The sequence below is a fragment of the Brachyhypopomus gauderio genome, chromosome 8 (genome assembly GCF_052324685.1).
Source record: "Brachyhypopomus gauderio isolate BG-103 chromosome 8, BGAUD_0.2, whole genome shotgun sequence".
Taxonomy (NCBI): Eukaryota; Metazoa; Chordata; class Actinopteri; order Gymnotiformes; family Hypopomidae; genus Brachyhypopomus; species Brachyhypopomus gauderio.
In genome coordinates, this window is record NC_135218.1 from 7,989,148 (window position 1) to 8,005,067 (window position 15,920).

The following is a 15,920-nucleotide window of genomic DNA, read 5'->3' on the forward strand; positions in this document are numbered from 1 at the left end:
TCTTTAGAGGAAACCTCCTGACCGCCATAACCATCATTAAAGACATGCAGCCTCGCACGTACCCAACCAACCCAGAGCTGCCCACACCAGCCCGGTCCCCTAGTGCTGCTTCTTATGGGACATACCCGACACCGAACACCGCAATGCCCAGTTGCTTGTTATTCACTTTTGTACATGAGATATACCAAGGCGTAAATGTGCTACTTCGTGTATATATATATTTATTTTAGACGGAGTTTGCGGCAGAATCATGTCCGACGCCTTGCTGAGTAAAAAAAAAACACCACCGCCTCCCACGTCCACATGAAGGTTGGGCTAATGGACCAGCACGTTAAACTACGAGGACACGTCGTTCTCGGAACCGTCTGAAGGCCTCCGCTGACAGGACAGGTTCCGCTCGGCAGCTCCCGGTTGCGGTCCACAACACGGCTTATCGCCTACAACCGGTGTGTTGTGGTGCAGGTGAACCTGGTGTAGTTACAACCGACAAGAAGTTACCACAAAACCCGACACGTTTTCATTTCTCAAGTTGTAACGTGGAGCTTTTTTCTCTCACAACTGCCTGTTTGTTTTATCGCTGATCTGTGGTGTAGTCCGTTAACAACGCCAAAATCAACCGTGACATGTTTGAAATGTTTCTTGACCAAAGCATGAAACATTACATAAAACGGACCAAATATTTGCCTCTAAGAGAGTTCAGGAAATGCCCTCTTCACATACAGAGTAATGACGTGTCCTTAACGAGTAGCTCCTTTGCAGAGTTCAACTGCTAAAATATAAGAGCACAGCAAACAGATTGCTTGCACTATATCGCATATCACTTCCAGTTCCACTTCTCCAATTCCCTCAACCAAAAAGAAATGAAAAAGGTGAAACATTTTGGAAATTAAGCAAATAACATGGTCCATTCCATCTCTTCTAAGGATTACCAGTGATAACCATACGAGTTGTGCATTTCCTGTAACTGCTGACAACATAAATATGATATTGGAAAAGCATGAGGCATTACTATCAGTATAATTACATCAGTAGTGTGTTACCTAAATATTAACTTCTTACTCTTGGGTTTTTATTTGATGTGTTGACGGTTAAAATAAAGGTTTTTTTTATCTCAAACACAAATAAATGAAAATAAATGATTAAAATAGTTGAGTGCGCATATTGTTATTAATGCATTTTTTTCTTTTTAAAATAATGAACAATCCACTATGAGTAAGTGTATAAAAAACTTAGTCAAAATAGAATGGAAACTGTTAACAATGGCATTTCACAAATTTATGGCTTTGAGATTTTGTTTTTTTCTTCTCCCCCATGTCAATATGCCTTCATTATGTCTACATAACATTTGACCAGTTACATTTAAGGTACGTAAAAGTTATATACATACATTGATTTATACATCACAATTCATAGCAAAGGAAGCCCCTTCACTGATAAGCAGTAAACCTTCCCAAGGAGATATTCAGAAGTTCTTACATCTAGAAGGGATGCTTGACACATAGTGTTACAATTCATTTCACTCATTTACAATGACTACTTTGGATCCACAATCACCAAAACACTAGGTTCTAACTTAGTAAATGCTATATATTTGTATATAGGAAGGGATGAGTGGTTTCACCTACCCTTTTGATTACTTACCAATGAGCACATTAGTGGTCTTTACATATCTCCTCTTTATTCTAGTCTTAAAGAGCCTTTCATAATTTAATGAATGTGAATAAAACTGTAAACATTGAATTCACCTAAATTTACACATTCGATGCAACCATCTACACATGCAGCCCTCTTCCATCCTTACCAATGTTATTGTTAATCTGTGCATGTGTGTGTGTGTGTGTGCCAGTGGAAGTCAGTAGGAGCGTGTGAGTGCTATGGGATTTGCTGTTTTTAATTATTTAAATGTTTTTGACAGTCTGAGCGCCTTCCAGCTGTGAGACTATGCTGCCCCCGTGTGGACACTAAATTGTATATCACGCTCCTGCTTTTCCACAGATGTTTTTTTTTTCCCCTCTGCTCAGAGCAGTTTCAGACTGCCTGTGACGTTGTTGACCATGTCTTCCTCCCCCATGATGGCCAGGACGGTGGTAGAGCCTGGCTCCACCTGAGGACAGCAGGGGAGGCACTCTAGTTAGGCAGTGTCCACCACTGCTTTGCATGGTATTTGCACATTTGAAACAGTATGCACATAATATTTTAATATTCAAAGCCCTCTGAAAAATCATTATCATGTACTATGGTTGACTATCTTTCCTGTGATGTGCTTCATCCTTTTTTCGGCCTAACAACAGATTATTTAAGTAAATATTTAAATCTCAAGCTACAGTTCATCATTAATTTTAAGTAAAAGTGTGTTAATTGACATTCTGCTAAATAACCATTTATTAATCAAATAATTATATCCCATTCCACTTCTACCTATAGATGTTTTAAGTAGATTTGAATGATGGAAAACAGCATACATTACCTGTGTGAGTCCCGCATCGTGTACCAGTTTGGTAGGGAGGCTCAGACTCATAGCAAGAGCTTGTAGCTCCAACAAGTGGGCCATGTTGGTGCCCTGTAACACAACCTTCTTAGCTCTGAACACACACACACACACACACACACACACACACAAGACATAGTAGGGGAGCTTGGAATGATAGATCGTCCAACTAAGTCCAGCAATACTGTGTCTGTTGTCACGGAAACTGGACAAATGTAACCCCAATTCTGACCAATTCTAAATGTGACACATTACACACAAGTCCATGTTTGCAGTAAAATACTACAACATTTGACACCTATTTTGCTGACAAAGGAATTATTTAGTGATTTTATTAAAAGTGTTACTTTATTTTTCTCAGCAGGAGTCTAGGATGGATATGTAATTTGACATGGGTCTACACACAAACTAAAACTTTAAAACATGAAAACAGCAACATATCACTGTTAAACGATTCACGTCTTAAAATCTTGATTTTAGTAGGAGCTACTTGCTAGGGTTTTACCAATAAAAAATAATAATTTAAGAAAACCTAAATGATATCATGACTGCATTAGCAAGAAATGTGGTTGCTGTTCATTGGAGGCTACAAGTTCAGCACTGAAAAATGAGAATGGCTGATCACGAGGACTCGGCTGCTAACACACGAGCTTCGCAGTGCCATGTTGAACAGCAGCGGTGTGAAAGCGGTCGCTTCAAACATCCCACCCTCGGTGCATCTTTCTAGAACATTCCAAAATATGCAAATGCATTACGGCAACCGGGCAAAGTCTCTCACCCGGCGTGGTCCCATTTCCAAGCCATCTCCCTCCAGGTGTTCTTCTCCTGCATGGCCTGGTACAGCCCAACGGCCGCGTGACCCACCTGCGCCGCCACCTGCGGGAACCCACCCACAATCTCAGCGCCGCACGCATCGACCCGCCCGGGTCGGGCCTCGCGGGCGGTATCAGATGTTTTGGACGTACCTTGCCCACGCCCATGGACAGCTCCATGTTCACGATGAAGACCATCTTGAAGAGCAGATCCTCGTCTCCTTCCTCCTGGAACAACAGACAGGCGGGTGGGTACAGGGACGAGCGTCACGCGACACCCACCTGGGCGTAATTATGCACAAACCTCGTTCTCCAGTTTGTTGAAGTAATACATGGCCGCCTCTTCGGCAGAAACATTCCTTGTGTGTAGGAGTGCCTAAAATCAACAGGAGAAAGGAATCGGAAAAAAATAAAAATACAACACACTCAGCACATCCATCTTATGTAGGCTAGACTGCACCTACTGCCACAAGAGGGCAGTTATCATTTCAGCCTAGAGGGGCTGAGGGGAATGCTTCCTTCACCCGACACAACACAGTGCTGCTGTTAGAGCTTGTAAGGCTTTAAATGCACCTAAATAGCAAAACTTTCCAAACCAATCAAGAATTAAGTAAATGTGTCTTTATTCCCTGAAGGTGTGAGAAGTCTTAGATGTTGAGCAGATGCATGGATATTTAGTAGACCTGCTTGGCTGCCTCCTCTGGGATGTCCAGTTCTCTGAGCTGCTGGAGGAACACGGGGTTCACCTCCTGAGCTCCTGGATCTGCAGGAGACTGCTCTGAAGACTCCATCACTTTGACGCTCTGAAGAAAGCATACAGGCACAATGAGATAAAAGCAATGTAGACAAAAAAGGCAAACATCACATGGCAAAACACGCCTGTGAAGGTGGGAGGTGGGCACACACGCACAGTTATATCGTATGGGAAGAACTGAACATCTCACTCAAATTTGTGCTCAAATATCTCAATAGCATAATACAAAACCTTGTCAGTCTTTTTTCTTAAATGGAGATGAGTTTAGCCCCCCTAAAACAGCTGTATAAATTGAATAGTGTTTTTTCATGATTTTATAGCACTGCAGTCTCTGAAGGCAACAATATGCCCTCTAACAAATTACAATACATTTTACTACGTGCTGTAGAGATCTGGGCTAATGCTTGTTCCAGATGTTCTGTGGGTGTTTTGATGAATCACTGCTTTCACATGATCCAACAAATGTAAATATTTTGGTAACAAATAGATAAGCCAGCAGACTGCAGCTGCAACACATTGCTAATAATTACAGTGTTTGTTTCCCCCCACACATGCTGCAGTCCTACTTAAAGATGCATCACAAAAAGGCCCGGTCGCAGGAAAAAAAACACTTCTGTTCTTATACCCATATGTTAAGCCTACTGTTGATCACTGAGCAGCATCCTGTACAAGCTACAGAACATCACGCAACGCAGAACACACTGGAGAGTCCGTTTGCGGTTACTGACTGCTCTACAAACACGAAGAGTTCACAGCCTGCATCAGCGGGAGTGGCACGTGCGCAACATTCTGGCTGCTGCTCTCGCGCTCGGAGACCAGTAGCGTGCGCGCGCGCGGGGAGCGGACTGGTAATCCTGCGCGTGCGATGATGCACCAGGGAGGGTCAACGTGGGGGGAAAATGAGCAACGTTCTCCAATCAACTTTGTACATTGGGTGCAATACGCGAGAAAAAAAAGACATTTTAAAGCAAAATGTAATATCAGTGAAATTATTCACCCAAGCCACGTTTGTACCAAATATCTACAGACACGCGCAGGAAGCGAGCTACGTATCGCTCCAAACGCCTGATATATGACTTCATACATATCTACACGAACCGAGCGTGTAATTTCATACATGCACGTAGCCGGCTCTCTCTTTGCGCAAAACAACAAAACGCCGTCCACCCCCCCCCCACCTACCTGCCGCTGTCGCGTTGAGGAGCTGGCTAGATACTCGCTAACTGGCTCGCGCGCGGTTGCTAAGCTAGCTAACGGCTAGCTGGTTAGCTAACGAAGCGCGTGCGGCCGGACTGGCGCCTTTTTCCCACCGAGTTGGTATTAAACCTCTTTCTTTTTCTTTCGCTAACTGGACAAGTTTTCGGGACAAATACGCATAACCACAGACTCCATGGTGGTAAAAAAAAAGCACGTAGCTAGTACTTCCAGATCATGCCCCCCATGAAAACAAACGGGAGATATTTTTTAAAGAGTGAGAGAGAAGAGTGACAGCGCCACCATTACGTTAGAAAGAGAAGCTGCCGCCTGAACATGGCCGCCGGTATGTTCGTTAAACGGTCCAGCTGACAAAACCAACAGACTACAAAACGAACCTGCTGTTTGAACAGAATAAAATACGGATTTTGAAATGTTCAAAAAACGTTATACACGTTTTGTGTAATATTATGGAATAAATAATGCTCAATATTTGACAAATATAATATTTTGTCAAGGCGGAGCGGGAACTGGACTGCACGGCCCACTGAAGAACAGCGCCTTGGGGAAATGGACCCTAGTTTAAACAACTAGGGCCGATGTTTACACATGCTGTATGTGGTATTCGCAAATCAGATAAAGTTATAAGCACTCATAAGTAACCTAAACATTTCGCGACCCTTATGCAAATCTATTTTCAACCTCTCAAACAGAAACCTAAAAAGACGCCCAGACATGCTCCGTGAATTTTCGCAGTGGAGATGTGATTTCATTAGTTAGCAAAAAATAAAGCAAATTTTGCGTTCTTTAATGTAATTAATGGTTAGTAATCTAATTGACAATAAGCGTTGTGTGTTAGGAAGATACAACAAGCATCTGGTTTTAGTTTCTTATTACTCCATGTCGCTGTGGTGACCCATCTAAATCTGAATTAATCTTTCGTGCTGTCAGGCGGCTGGTGCATCAAATTATCTTGTTACATTCTTTTGTCTAGCAGAGGAAACATTGGATGTCTTTGAATTAGTTAAAACCACAAAAACTCAGTCAGTTAGATTTATTACCTCATTCTTTAAAATGCTCACACGGTTGGTAATAACCTAGTGGTGGGAGACCATCATTATTTCTGATAAACAAATTATATAAAAAACATTTTTTAAAAGTTTAGGGTTGAGCCTGCTCTACTCTACACATAAGAATTTATACAACCTAACAGTTATAGCTTAGTACCCTCTGATTATTTTTGCACAAATTTGCATCTTATTTGTTCACAAATATGGAATGTGGTCCACTTATCACTTATCAAACTATCAAAACGTACTATAGCTGTTTCACCAGTTGCTGTACGTTAGCCTCCGTTTAAGGTGACCCTTTTGTCCTTTCTATAACGCATATTATATATATATATATATATATATATATATATATATATATATATATATATATATATATATATATATATATATATATATATAAAATAACATGCATTCTATATTAACTACTGTTCTACTGTTGACCTTCAGAAAGGCCTTCATTTAAAAAAAGTGATGTACCGAAGGTAGTCAAAAGTCGGTTTATGAATTGAACACTTGCCATCTAGTGTTTATGTAAAGAACTACAGCAAAAAAAAAAAAGAAAAAAACGGTACAGTGATCATATGTACGTTGAACGTTCAAAACACTACTCTATCCCACAATATCAGTTTCTCCTATATGCTTAAAAGGAATGTTAGGACATAATTCAAAACTATGTCCAAAAACAGAATACATTTAAGCTTTTATGTTGGGTTTCTGTATTTTTCATCTTTCCAGTGAATTACTTAAAAAAAAAAAAAAAAAACCAAACACTAGAATTAATTAAATGAAAGGTGTCAAAATCTCCAGCCATCTGTGTAGTGCCATGTGTAGAAGAGAACTCACTCATTACTATAACAGGACAAAATGTTAAAATAAAATATATCTACTAGGGCAAACGTTTCTGAGTGAATGCCTCAGTTAACTGAATGTTGTTGCCTGGACGAGACATGGGATAGAGTTGTATATTTTCAAAGACAGAGCTCCTCTTCATTGATTTTGACAGATATGTATGAGAGGCAGTTGCAGAATAAAATGTCTAAAAGATTCAGATGGTAATATCAAATAAATATCCTAAAACAAGAATTCCCTACATTGACCTAATTACACAATTACATTTCTCTTTCACTTCCTGCCAGTGAATATAGGCAGGAAAAATAAAAATGGCATTTGGGTAATGCCCAACAGTTTCATTATTTTAGTACAAACACAGTTACAATGGCACAGGTGAGTACGGTCTGTGTATTGCTATACAAGAAATGGGAGCCTATCACACATAGATACAGGGAAGGAAGCATTTAAAGAAAGAGAACAACAAAGATGTAGAGAAAAACAGTAAAGAGCAAAAGTCCGATGTATGTTTTGACATGTTCATGCTTTTGACAACCCTATTTCTGTGAACATCAGCAGTGTGGATGTGTGTGTGTTCTTCCTCCAGTCATTGTCCTCTTCAGAGAAGGTCTATTTGGACCAAAAGCCCCAATAACTTGGCACCATGGCGGAAATGGGAAGGGGGTAACTTGGCTGTGAAGTCCAGGAGGTGGGCTTGAACTGGGAATACCACTTGAACTGGGAAAATCATTTGACCTGGGAATCCCTGTCATCCAGCTGTCATCTCACAGAGAGGTGGAGAGCACAGAAAAGTATTCGGATGTACCCTGCCACTCCTGCTGCAGGGACATCACACACACACACACACACACACACACACACACACACACACACACACATCCATTTTGCTGGTGTGTGTCCTTCAGAAAGTATGTCCTGGGATCTCGCTCTCTTCCAGTGGACCCCAGTGGACCAGTGTCTCGTAGCAGACCTCTTCAGGTATTTCTGATGCTGAGTCTCTGTGAACATTCACTAATCTCTTCTCACAGATTAACACAGGGACCTCGTATATAGTCACTTAACACACTGGGTCTTATATTTATAAAGTGACCTCCACACAGAAGGTATGTCCACACAGAAATGGAGGCGGTCCTTATTGCTTTCTCACTTCCCTCCCATTAGGACAATTTGCATCAGTGGGTCCATCCCTCGATGTGCCCTTTTCTTTCGCCCTCTCCGTTTTCTGCCCTCAGCCCTCCCCATAATCCCTTGCTCTGTCCCCCATCGTCCATCCACGACCTCTCAGTTACAAGTCTGTCACTTTGTTTTCCACGGCAGCTGCAATCTGCTGCAGGCGATAACCGAGCTGCATCTTCTGAGCAGTGGTGTCCTCCTCTAAGGCAGTGATGATCTGAAACACACATGGAGATGCCATTAAAGAGCAGGAACGTTACCCGAGCCTCTTCAATATATCTTCTACTCTCTCCCCACTCCCCAACTCCATCACCACCAACTCACCTGGTCATAGTATTTATTGATGTATTTGTAGAGCTCGTGTAGGGCCACTAGGTAATTCAACTCCCCAGAGTAATTCTAGGGCAAATAAGTACAGTAGCACATGTCACAAAATGGCCTTCACTGTAGAAGTCAAACCAAGTTGATTTTGTGCACAATTCTGAATGAGTTGCAAGATGAAGAAGTGAAGCGAGATTGTTAGTTTACCCTGGAGAGCTCAGCTAATGCAGAGTTCATCTCCTGATCACTAGCTGAGATGGTCTGTCTGATGTCAGCATAGTACCTGAGTAAAAGACACAGAGAAATGAAACATGCTTTTTGGTCATAGTTTAGAACTTTGTCTCAATTACAAAATCAGCACTCAAAGTCCTTGAGAGTCTGTTTCAATGTAATTGAATGTAATTCAAAATCAAATGCTTGAAGATTCGTTTGATCTGATCATCTGAGCTACAAAATATATGTCTAACTCACTTCTCCACCATCTGCTTGTAGCGAGGAATGTCTCTGGCATACAGAAGCTTGTTTATGGGTGAGTCCTGAACAAGAGACACAGTAAAGAAAATTCACAGTTGATCAAAATCCTGTGATAGGATTGCTACTGTCATGGTTCTTCTTAGAAGGGAGCTGGAGTTTGGTGCCGTGGCATCCTCACCCTGCCAAGTTTATGTTCTGCGATGGTGCAGGAGTCCATGAAGGTCTGGGCGATGACCGACAGGACCGCGTCCACGTGGTCCGACGCCTGCACGTCAAAGATGAACTGGGGGTTCTTCACAATGTTGATCCAGAACCTCAGGGGCAGACTGGAACAAAGAATCCCCCATTATTCCCTCTGACCCAAACCCACAACTCTGTGTGCACATCTCTGAGCTGGAGTCTCCAGGACTCAATTCTGCGCAGCTGCAATTTTCTATGGACACAGAAGCTGATCCTCCATCCATCCTGGTCTGAAGAGGTGGCCACAACTTTCTGTACCTGTTTGTTTTCCAGATGTGGATGGTCTCGGAGTCCGAGATGCCGTGCAGAACCGCCTGATCGTCCAGCAGGTCAAAGAAGTATTTTACAGCGAGAGGAACTGGCCGACTCGTGCTGAGGATCACCATGAACAGATCGTCCACAAACTTCTGCAGAGTGCCCTGTATGCAGCAACACACCCGCGGCGCATTAGTGAACCGTTCCCGCACGTCTACGTAGAAGCTACCGGCCCCGTACGCCTCGGTGCGCCTGGTGCAGGCGGTACCTTCATGGAGAGCAGGCGTGTGAGGTAGATCTCCGGGATGGCCTTGGCACGCTCCCTCTCACGCAGGCTGCCCCGTCTGTGTTTGGGCAGCTCCGGTTCCTCGCTGGCCTTGACGAGGTGCCAGAGTCTGACCCCGCCCTCATCCGCGTCCTCCAGCATGGGCGTCTCTGCGGAGGGGGGGCGGCCCAGAAACGTACTGTGTGACCAAGGTTCTGGCGCGTGTCCGTCCGTCTGTCCAAGTGTGTGTGTGTGTGTGTGTGTTTACTCACTTTCTCCTGCCACGTAGTCATGGTTGTCATGGTGGATGTGTTTACTGTGGCGTGGCACAAGTGCTACCGTAGCTCCATCTGGAACCTGAAAGTTCAAAGTTCAGGAGTAAAAAAATTATAATAAAATGTCACCTAAAACTCGGCAGTAAGATGGTGTGCGTGAGATGGTGTGTGTGAGATGGTGTGTGAGACGGTGTGTGTGAGACGGTGTGTGTGTGATGGTGTGTGTGTGATGGTGTGTGTAAGATGGTGTGTGTAGTGCTATGAGGAGCACGCGTACCTTGTAGTGCTGGAGTGTGTTTAGGCGTTTCCAGCTCCCCTGCACTACAGAGGTCAGATCTTCGTCTGAGAGAATCAGGTGGCCCGCGACACCAGACCTCCATTCTGCAACGCCACACCCACATGAATACAGACCGAAGTACCTGGACTACTCTCCATGAATGTACACAAGTGTTAACATAAATGTAATATAAATGTATTTCATGAACGAGAAGGTCAAAGAGTGGGTGATGTGGAGAGATGTTCTCACCCAGGTCCAGCGAGTCTGTGTGTGGCCTATGGGAATACGACGTTCCCTTGTAGACCTGCTCCAGAATCTTCTCTTTGACCTGGGTTATGGTGTCACAGTCCAGGACCTTAGCGGCTAGCGGCTGGCTTTCAGTCACTCCTGTTCCCTGCATCTGCAAGTTGAGAGTCTGCCGAGAGAACGGGAGTGATCACGTCCACCAGCTGACCTGCTAATCCCTCACGTCACCAGTACACATCTTCCTCAAACTGACACTGAGAGACTGCCTAGTCAGCTATTTTAACACAGCTCTATATCTCCTGCTGCTCTCCGCTGGTCTTTTGTCTGACATGGTGGCTCGGGGTCAACATTCAGTGAGTAAAACCCCCTGTCTGGGTCTGACCCTGAGGGAGCTCGTCTTTGACGACGCTCTAGTGTAATCGCTCTTGTTTATGGTACCATAAGCTCTCCTGGACACGACCAGTGGGGTCAGCTTCCCATGCCTCCTTCCTACCAAGCCCCGCCTCCTTGCGCTTCACCTTTAATCTCGCTCTTCCTCCCGGACACCGTCACTGGTCTCGCGAGGAGCACAGGACTGAAGGATGTAGTCGTCCAAGTGGTAATTAAGAGCTTTCCCTCTCACGCTGACCCAGAGCGGCACCACTCACTCCCACAACGGAGGAAATACTTTTAAGAGCTACTTGAGAATGCTGGAATGCTGGAGTTTTTTTTCCCTGGTTATACAGTTTATCACTCTTCCTGTTTAAGAATCCTATACTGGCAGAAACAGTTAAAAAAAAGTGTGTCTACACTGAACGAACATCGATTGTATATATATTTTTGAATAAGCAGCAGTAAAAGTGCGAACCAGAGTGCGGTACTCCAGGTCTTCCCGGAGCAGGCGGTTGTCGTTGAGTGTGTACTTGGCTTTGCCCGTTACTGCATCCACGGGTCCTTTATCCACCTGGTGCTTTATGGCCCTGAAGAGCATGTACAGACTCTCCCCTGCAGAGTCCTTACGTACACCACAAAAAGACACGACATGAAACTAAAGACGAGACAGTGGAGCGGCGCGCTTATAAAGCGTCGCACGACGGTTAACGCCAGTAAAACATCAAAGCCGTACATTCATTTTCAGAGTAGTTATTTAGCGAATACTGCGTGTGTTAAAAATAGCCATCTGTTCAAGCAATTTGAAGCTGGGTTGTCTAATTTCAATATACATGCTGTCCTACACGGAGGGGCTAGGGCGGCTAGTCCCTTAGCGCATTCGGACACCTACCCTCAGGAACGCGTAGAGGCATATGGACATCCAGTTGGTTAGGAGCTTTTCAACCACTGTCTCGGTTCTGTATGAGCCAATCAAATGTTAAGAATGCAAGCAAAATGGCGACTTCAAAGAACATGGACGATCGGTCTGACTACACCCTGCCCCATAACCCCCCCCCCCCCCCCCCTCACCTGCGTAGCATGAGTTTGGGGTTCTTGGCGACATACTGCTCCACCAGGTCATTGAGCAGCGTCTTCAGGATGTCCGTGAAGTACTCCAGCTTGCCGTGCAGGGCTACGGTGAGCAGAGAGGCCACGTAGGCACGGTCCCTGGGCGAGAACGTCCTCTGGCTCTCCAGAGTGTGAATGAACTGAGGACAGGAGGAGGGAGACAGCCAGGCGGGGGACAAAGGCACGGAGGGACACGTGAAAGGGGGACAGTGACCATCCTAACTATCGCTGGACAAGTGAGAAATAAATAAATAAATAAACCGACAGTACAAAAACACGTTTCACAAGTGCAAAGGGCGAGTGTCCCCGTTTGCTGGGCCTGAGGAAGAGGATGCTGTGCATTACCTTGGTGAGGAAGAGTTTGCTGTTGAGCAGGTTGGAGAGCTGCACGAGGCCCTGCTCCACCGTGGCCCGGCGACAGTCCTGCACGTCCAGGTCCCTACGCAGCGGCGACTCCCGGTGGCCGGGGAAAAAGATGCGCTCCGCGTACATCTTATAATCCAGGAAGGGGATCCCCGATCCCATCAGGTCACTTGACATGTCCATCATTTCGGTCATCAGGTCTGGAAGGTCGAAGAGAGGAAGCCGTGAATCGGGTTTCTCTGCCTCTCGGTGAAAAGTTGCATTTCAGGTGACTGTCTGAATGAGATCACTGCGGTGAGACTACAGGAAATGGATCCGTCCACCATCATAAAGACAAACCTGGTAGAAGCGGACTCTCCTCACCTACTTTTGAGAAACTACACTCACGCCACCTCGCTTGGGCTCGTGAGTGTAGGCTCACACATTCTTGCCCCTTTTCTATTTTTATGCCTTGCTGCTTTTCATTTCCTCTCTTTCACCTGTGAACTCTTTCTTGCAGCGGTCTCTCACGCTGGTCTCCAGGTTCTCCAGCTGAATTTGAACCTTCTTGTAATCCCGCAGTGCCTGCTTGCTCTTCCTCCTGAGAGAGGCGGGGGGGGGATGCATCGAAGATCAAGTCATGCTGAGGACTCAGAAACGGACTAATCTACAAACAACGGACCCCTGGGAGGTCAACTATCACCCAGAATAGAGTCCAGATGTGAAAGCCTTGTACTGAGTGACTGTACTTCACACCAAAGGGCAACCCAGCACAGGAGACGAGTTCCTCCTGAGCCGAGCCGTCACACACACACCCGCTCACAACGCCCACGAGTTCTACAGCAGTGCTCCCCTCATCCAACACGCACCTGTAGATAAGCACGATGATCACCACGATGAGGACGACCAACAAGGCCACCACTCCCACGCCTATCTGAGCCTCCATGGGGAAGGTGGACTGACTGAGCGTGTCGTACTGCACTCTGCCCAGAGAGAAGTTCAGATTGCCCATCTGCACCTGTGGTCACAGAACACCCAGCTGCATTAGCGACACGAACCCACACACACACACTCCTGCTTCAGAACCCACCCCAGAACGTAAACCGTCAGTACTTCATAACAGAGTAGACGTGAGGGGTTATTTAGGATCTGGTCATTGTATGAACACCTGCAGATGAACTCTAATGGTGGAGGGTGCACTCACTATGAAGTCTGGGAGGGCGTCGGCTCCGTCACGCTTACGCCCATTTATGGGGGAGGGGGCGGGCTGCTGGGGGGGCGGCTCGCAGTACAAATGGTTCCGGGTCAAAGTTTTAACCACGCAGATTCCCTCGCCCATGAGAGCTACAACTTCCTCTTTAAAGATGGCCAAGTCCAAATTCTCCCCCTGTTGGGCACAGAGGAAGAGGACAAAAGATGAGTGAGACACCATGAACGGTATATTAAACCAAGTGATCCAGCGAAAACAGAACCTGGTGGTCACTGACCTCCACCGATATGACTGATCCTGGTTTGTAGCGGAAGGGCTGGTGGGTAGCGGAAGGGTCACGATAGTTGAGGGGGTGGAGGGTGGGGTTAGGCTCATAGGTGAAAGGTGATTGGCTGACGGAATTAAAGTCAACGCGCAAATTGTCCAGGAGAAACTCCACCCGCACGACAGCACCAATCACCTGTGAGCTCACAGCAGGGGTCCGACACAGCAGTAGAGAGGAGGTGTTCACCTCACACCGCTCCTCAAACTGATGGGGGGAGGGGCACGAGGAGGGGGGATGTTATAAAATGTTAAAACTGTCAAACATACACTTAGCGAAAATGGAGCATCTGCTTCTACTCACGTGCTTGACAGAGCACAGAGTGTTTTCTGGGCAGTCTGGTTCTGGAAGGATCCGCCTGTGTCTCCACAGTAACTCTTGCTCCACCTCAGCATTGATGACGCTCCCTACGTTCCTCCTCCTCCATCTGCTGGCCCTCCTCCTGCGGGGGGCGGAGTCTGGCGGGTACACCGTCACCCGCATGCGTGGCTCCTGGACCACGTCCAGGTTGTGTCCGGATACGTGGATCACACGGCCGCCGCTGTCACAGAAGCGCAGTTTGAAGGAGTCAGTACAGCACACACACACACACACACACACACACACACACACACACACACACACACACACACACACACACACACACACACACACACACACACTCACACTCACCTGATGAAGCTTTTGGAGGGCATGGCATGTGTGATGTTTGGGTCTGGGGTGTAGCAGAAGCCAGTGCCGTTGAGGTGCCGCTCACTGTTGCCATAGCGCAGCGTCACTCGGTGATCTCCCGTCCTGTTGCTGGCTCCGGTCACACACTCCATCCTGCCCGCCTGCACTTCTGACACACTTCAGACAGACAGAGAGCAAAAACACACCTATCACAACAGTGTGTAACATGCAACTACACAGGAGTGTACCGGACTCTTAGTGGGAGTGTAGTGGGAGTGTAGGTGAGTGTAGTGGGAGTGTGTGCTGGCAGTGTGTGTTCTTCACTCACATGGTGCAGGGCACTTCTCCCAGCCACACACTTATACGGCCGGCCCGGCCCGTCAGCAGCTTCAGGCCCGTGATGGTGAGGGTGGTTCCCCCGGCCCGTGGGCCCCTCCGAGGCATGATGTCCTCCAGCACCGGGCTCTGTTCATACATGGACACGTGGGACGCTGATCAGGGAGGGACAAACCAGAACCTCCTCCCACAGGGGACATCTAGAGGAGCAGTGTTCTGGAGGCGTGTGGCCGTATTTGCAGGGTGAGATGTGTGACCTGGTAGAAGAACAGCTGACTGGACACGCCACTCCCCACGCTGGACACTCGGACCGACACGTGTCCTTCCTTCTCCACGCCACTCGGCCCCGTCACACACACGATTCTACGTGCAAGAAAACACGAGTCCTTAGTAGACCCCATGAGAACACTTACACACTGGGAGAACACTCACGCACTGGGAGAACACTCTCACACACTGGGAGAACACTCACGCACTGGGAGAACACTCTCACACACTGGGAGAACACTCACACACTGGGAGAACACTCTCACACACTGGGAGAACACACACACTGGGAGAACACTCTCACACACTGGGAGAACACTCACACACTGGGAAAACACTCACACACTGGGAGAATACTCACACACTGGGAGAACACTCACACACTGGGAGAACACTCTCACACACTGGGAGAACACTCTCACACACTGGGAGAACACTCTCACACACTGGGAGAACACTCACGCACTGGGAGAACACTCTCACACACTGGGAGAACACTCACACTGGGAGAACACTCTCACACACTGGGAGAACACACACACTGGGAGAACACTCTCACACACTGGGAGAACACTCAAACACTGGGAGAACACTCA

At 46.5% G+C, this 15,920-nt stretch overlaps 2 protein-coding genes across 4 annotated transcripts in view; both read right to left on the bottom strand.

Annotated features, from left to right (window-relative positions):
- Positions 1-1,260: 1,260 nt before the first annotated feature.
- Positions 1,261-5,462, bottom strand: LOC143521366 (putative peptidyl-tRNA hydrolase 2). Its single transcript, XM_077014157.1, has 7 exons — positions 5,237-5,462; positions 3,984-4,103; positions 3,605-3,676; positions 3,454-3,528; positions 3,267-3,364; positions 2,468-2,582; positions 1,261-2,104 (listed from the first exon to the last, which is right to left on the bottom strand). The coding sequence occupies exons 2-7, from the start codon at positions 4,089-4,091 to the stop codon at positions 2,018-2,020; spliced, it is 555 nt and encodes a 184-aa protein (XP_076870272.1). The 5' UTR covers positions 4,092-4,103; positions 5,237-5,462; the 3' UTR covers positions 1,261-2,017.
- A 1,248-nt stretch (positions 5,463-6,710) lies between these two features.
- Positions 6,711-15,920, bottom strand: part of plxnb1b (plexin b1b) — a 74,614-nt gene continuing 65,404 nt past the window's right edge. For all 3 annotated transcript variants that reach the window (XM_077014155.1, XM_077014154.1, XM_077014153.1), the window contains 22 exons: positions 15,315-15,420; positions 15,050-15,186; positions 14,722-14,898; positions 14,353-14,590; positions 14,005-14,256; positions 13,722-13,904; positions 13,387-13,535; positions 13,018-13,118; positions 12,521-12,738; positions 12,137-12,315; positions 11,958-12,024; positions 11,544-11,690; positions 10,700-10,865; positions 10,451-10,554; positions 10,171-10,255; positions 9,902-10,068; positions 9,637-9,797; positions 9,317-9,464; positions 9,136-9,200; positions 8,872-8,947; positions 8,668-8,742; positions 6,711-8,560 (listed from right to left, as the gene is read on the bottom strand). In XM_077014155.1, coding sequence (XP_076870270.1) covers positions 8,456-8,560; positions 8,668-8,742; positions 8,872-8,947; positions 9,136-9,200; positions 9,317-9,464; positions 9,637-9,797; positions 9,902-10,068; positions 10,171-10,255; positions 10,451-10,554; positions 10,700-10,865; positions 11,544-11,690; positions 11,958-12,024; positions 12,137-12,315; positions 12,521-12,738; positions 13,018-13,118; positions 13,387-13,535; positions 13,722-13,904; positions 14,005-14,256; positions 14,353-14,590; positions 14,722-14,898; positions 15,050-15,186; positions 15,315-15,420 — 3,106 coding nt within the window. In that variant the 3' untranslated portion in view covers positions 6,711-8,455. The remainder of the gene's footprint in view (positions 8,561-8,667; positions 8,743-8,871; positions 8,948-9,135; positions 9,201-9,316; positions 9,465-9,636; positions 9,798-9,901; positions 10,069-10,170; positions 10,256-10,450; positions 10,555-10,699; positions 10,866-11,543; positions 11,691-11,957; positions 12,025-12,136; positions 12,316-12,520; positions 12,739-13,017; positions 13,119-13,386; positions 13,536-13,721; positions 13,905-14,004; positions 14,257-14,352; positions 14,591-14,721; positions 14,899-15,049; positions 15,187-15,314; positions 15,421-15,920) is intronic.

Coding starts and splice junctions, on each gene's coding strand:
- LOC143521366 (XM_077014157.1), bottom strand. CDS start 4,091: ATGGAGTCTTCAGAGCAGTCTCCTGCAGATCCAGGAGCTCAGGAGGTG. Junction 3,529..3,604: donor TCAACAAACTGGAGAACGAG/GTTTGTGCATAA, acceptor CTGTTGTTCCAG/GAGGAAGGAGACGAGGATCT. Junction 2,105..2,467: donor ACGATGCGGGACTCACACAG/GTAATGTATGCT, acceptor TGCTGTCCTCAG/GTGGAGCCAGGCTCTACCAC.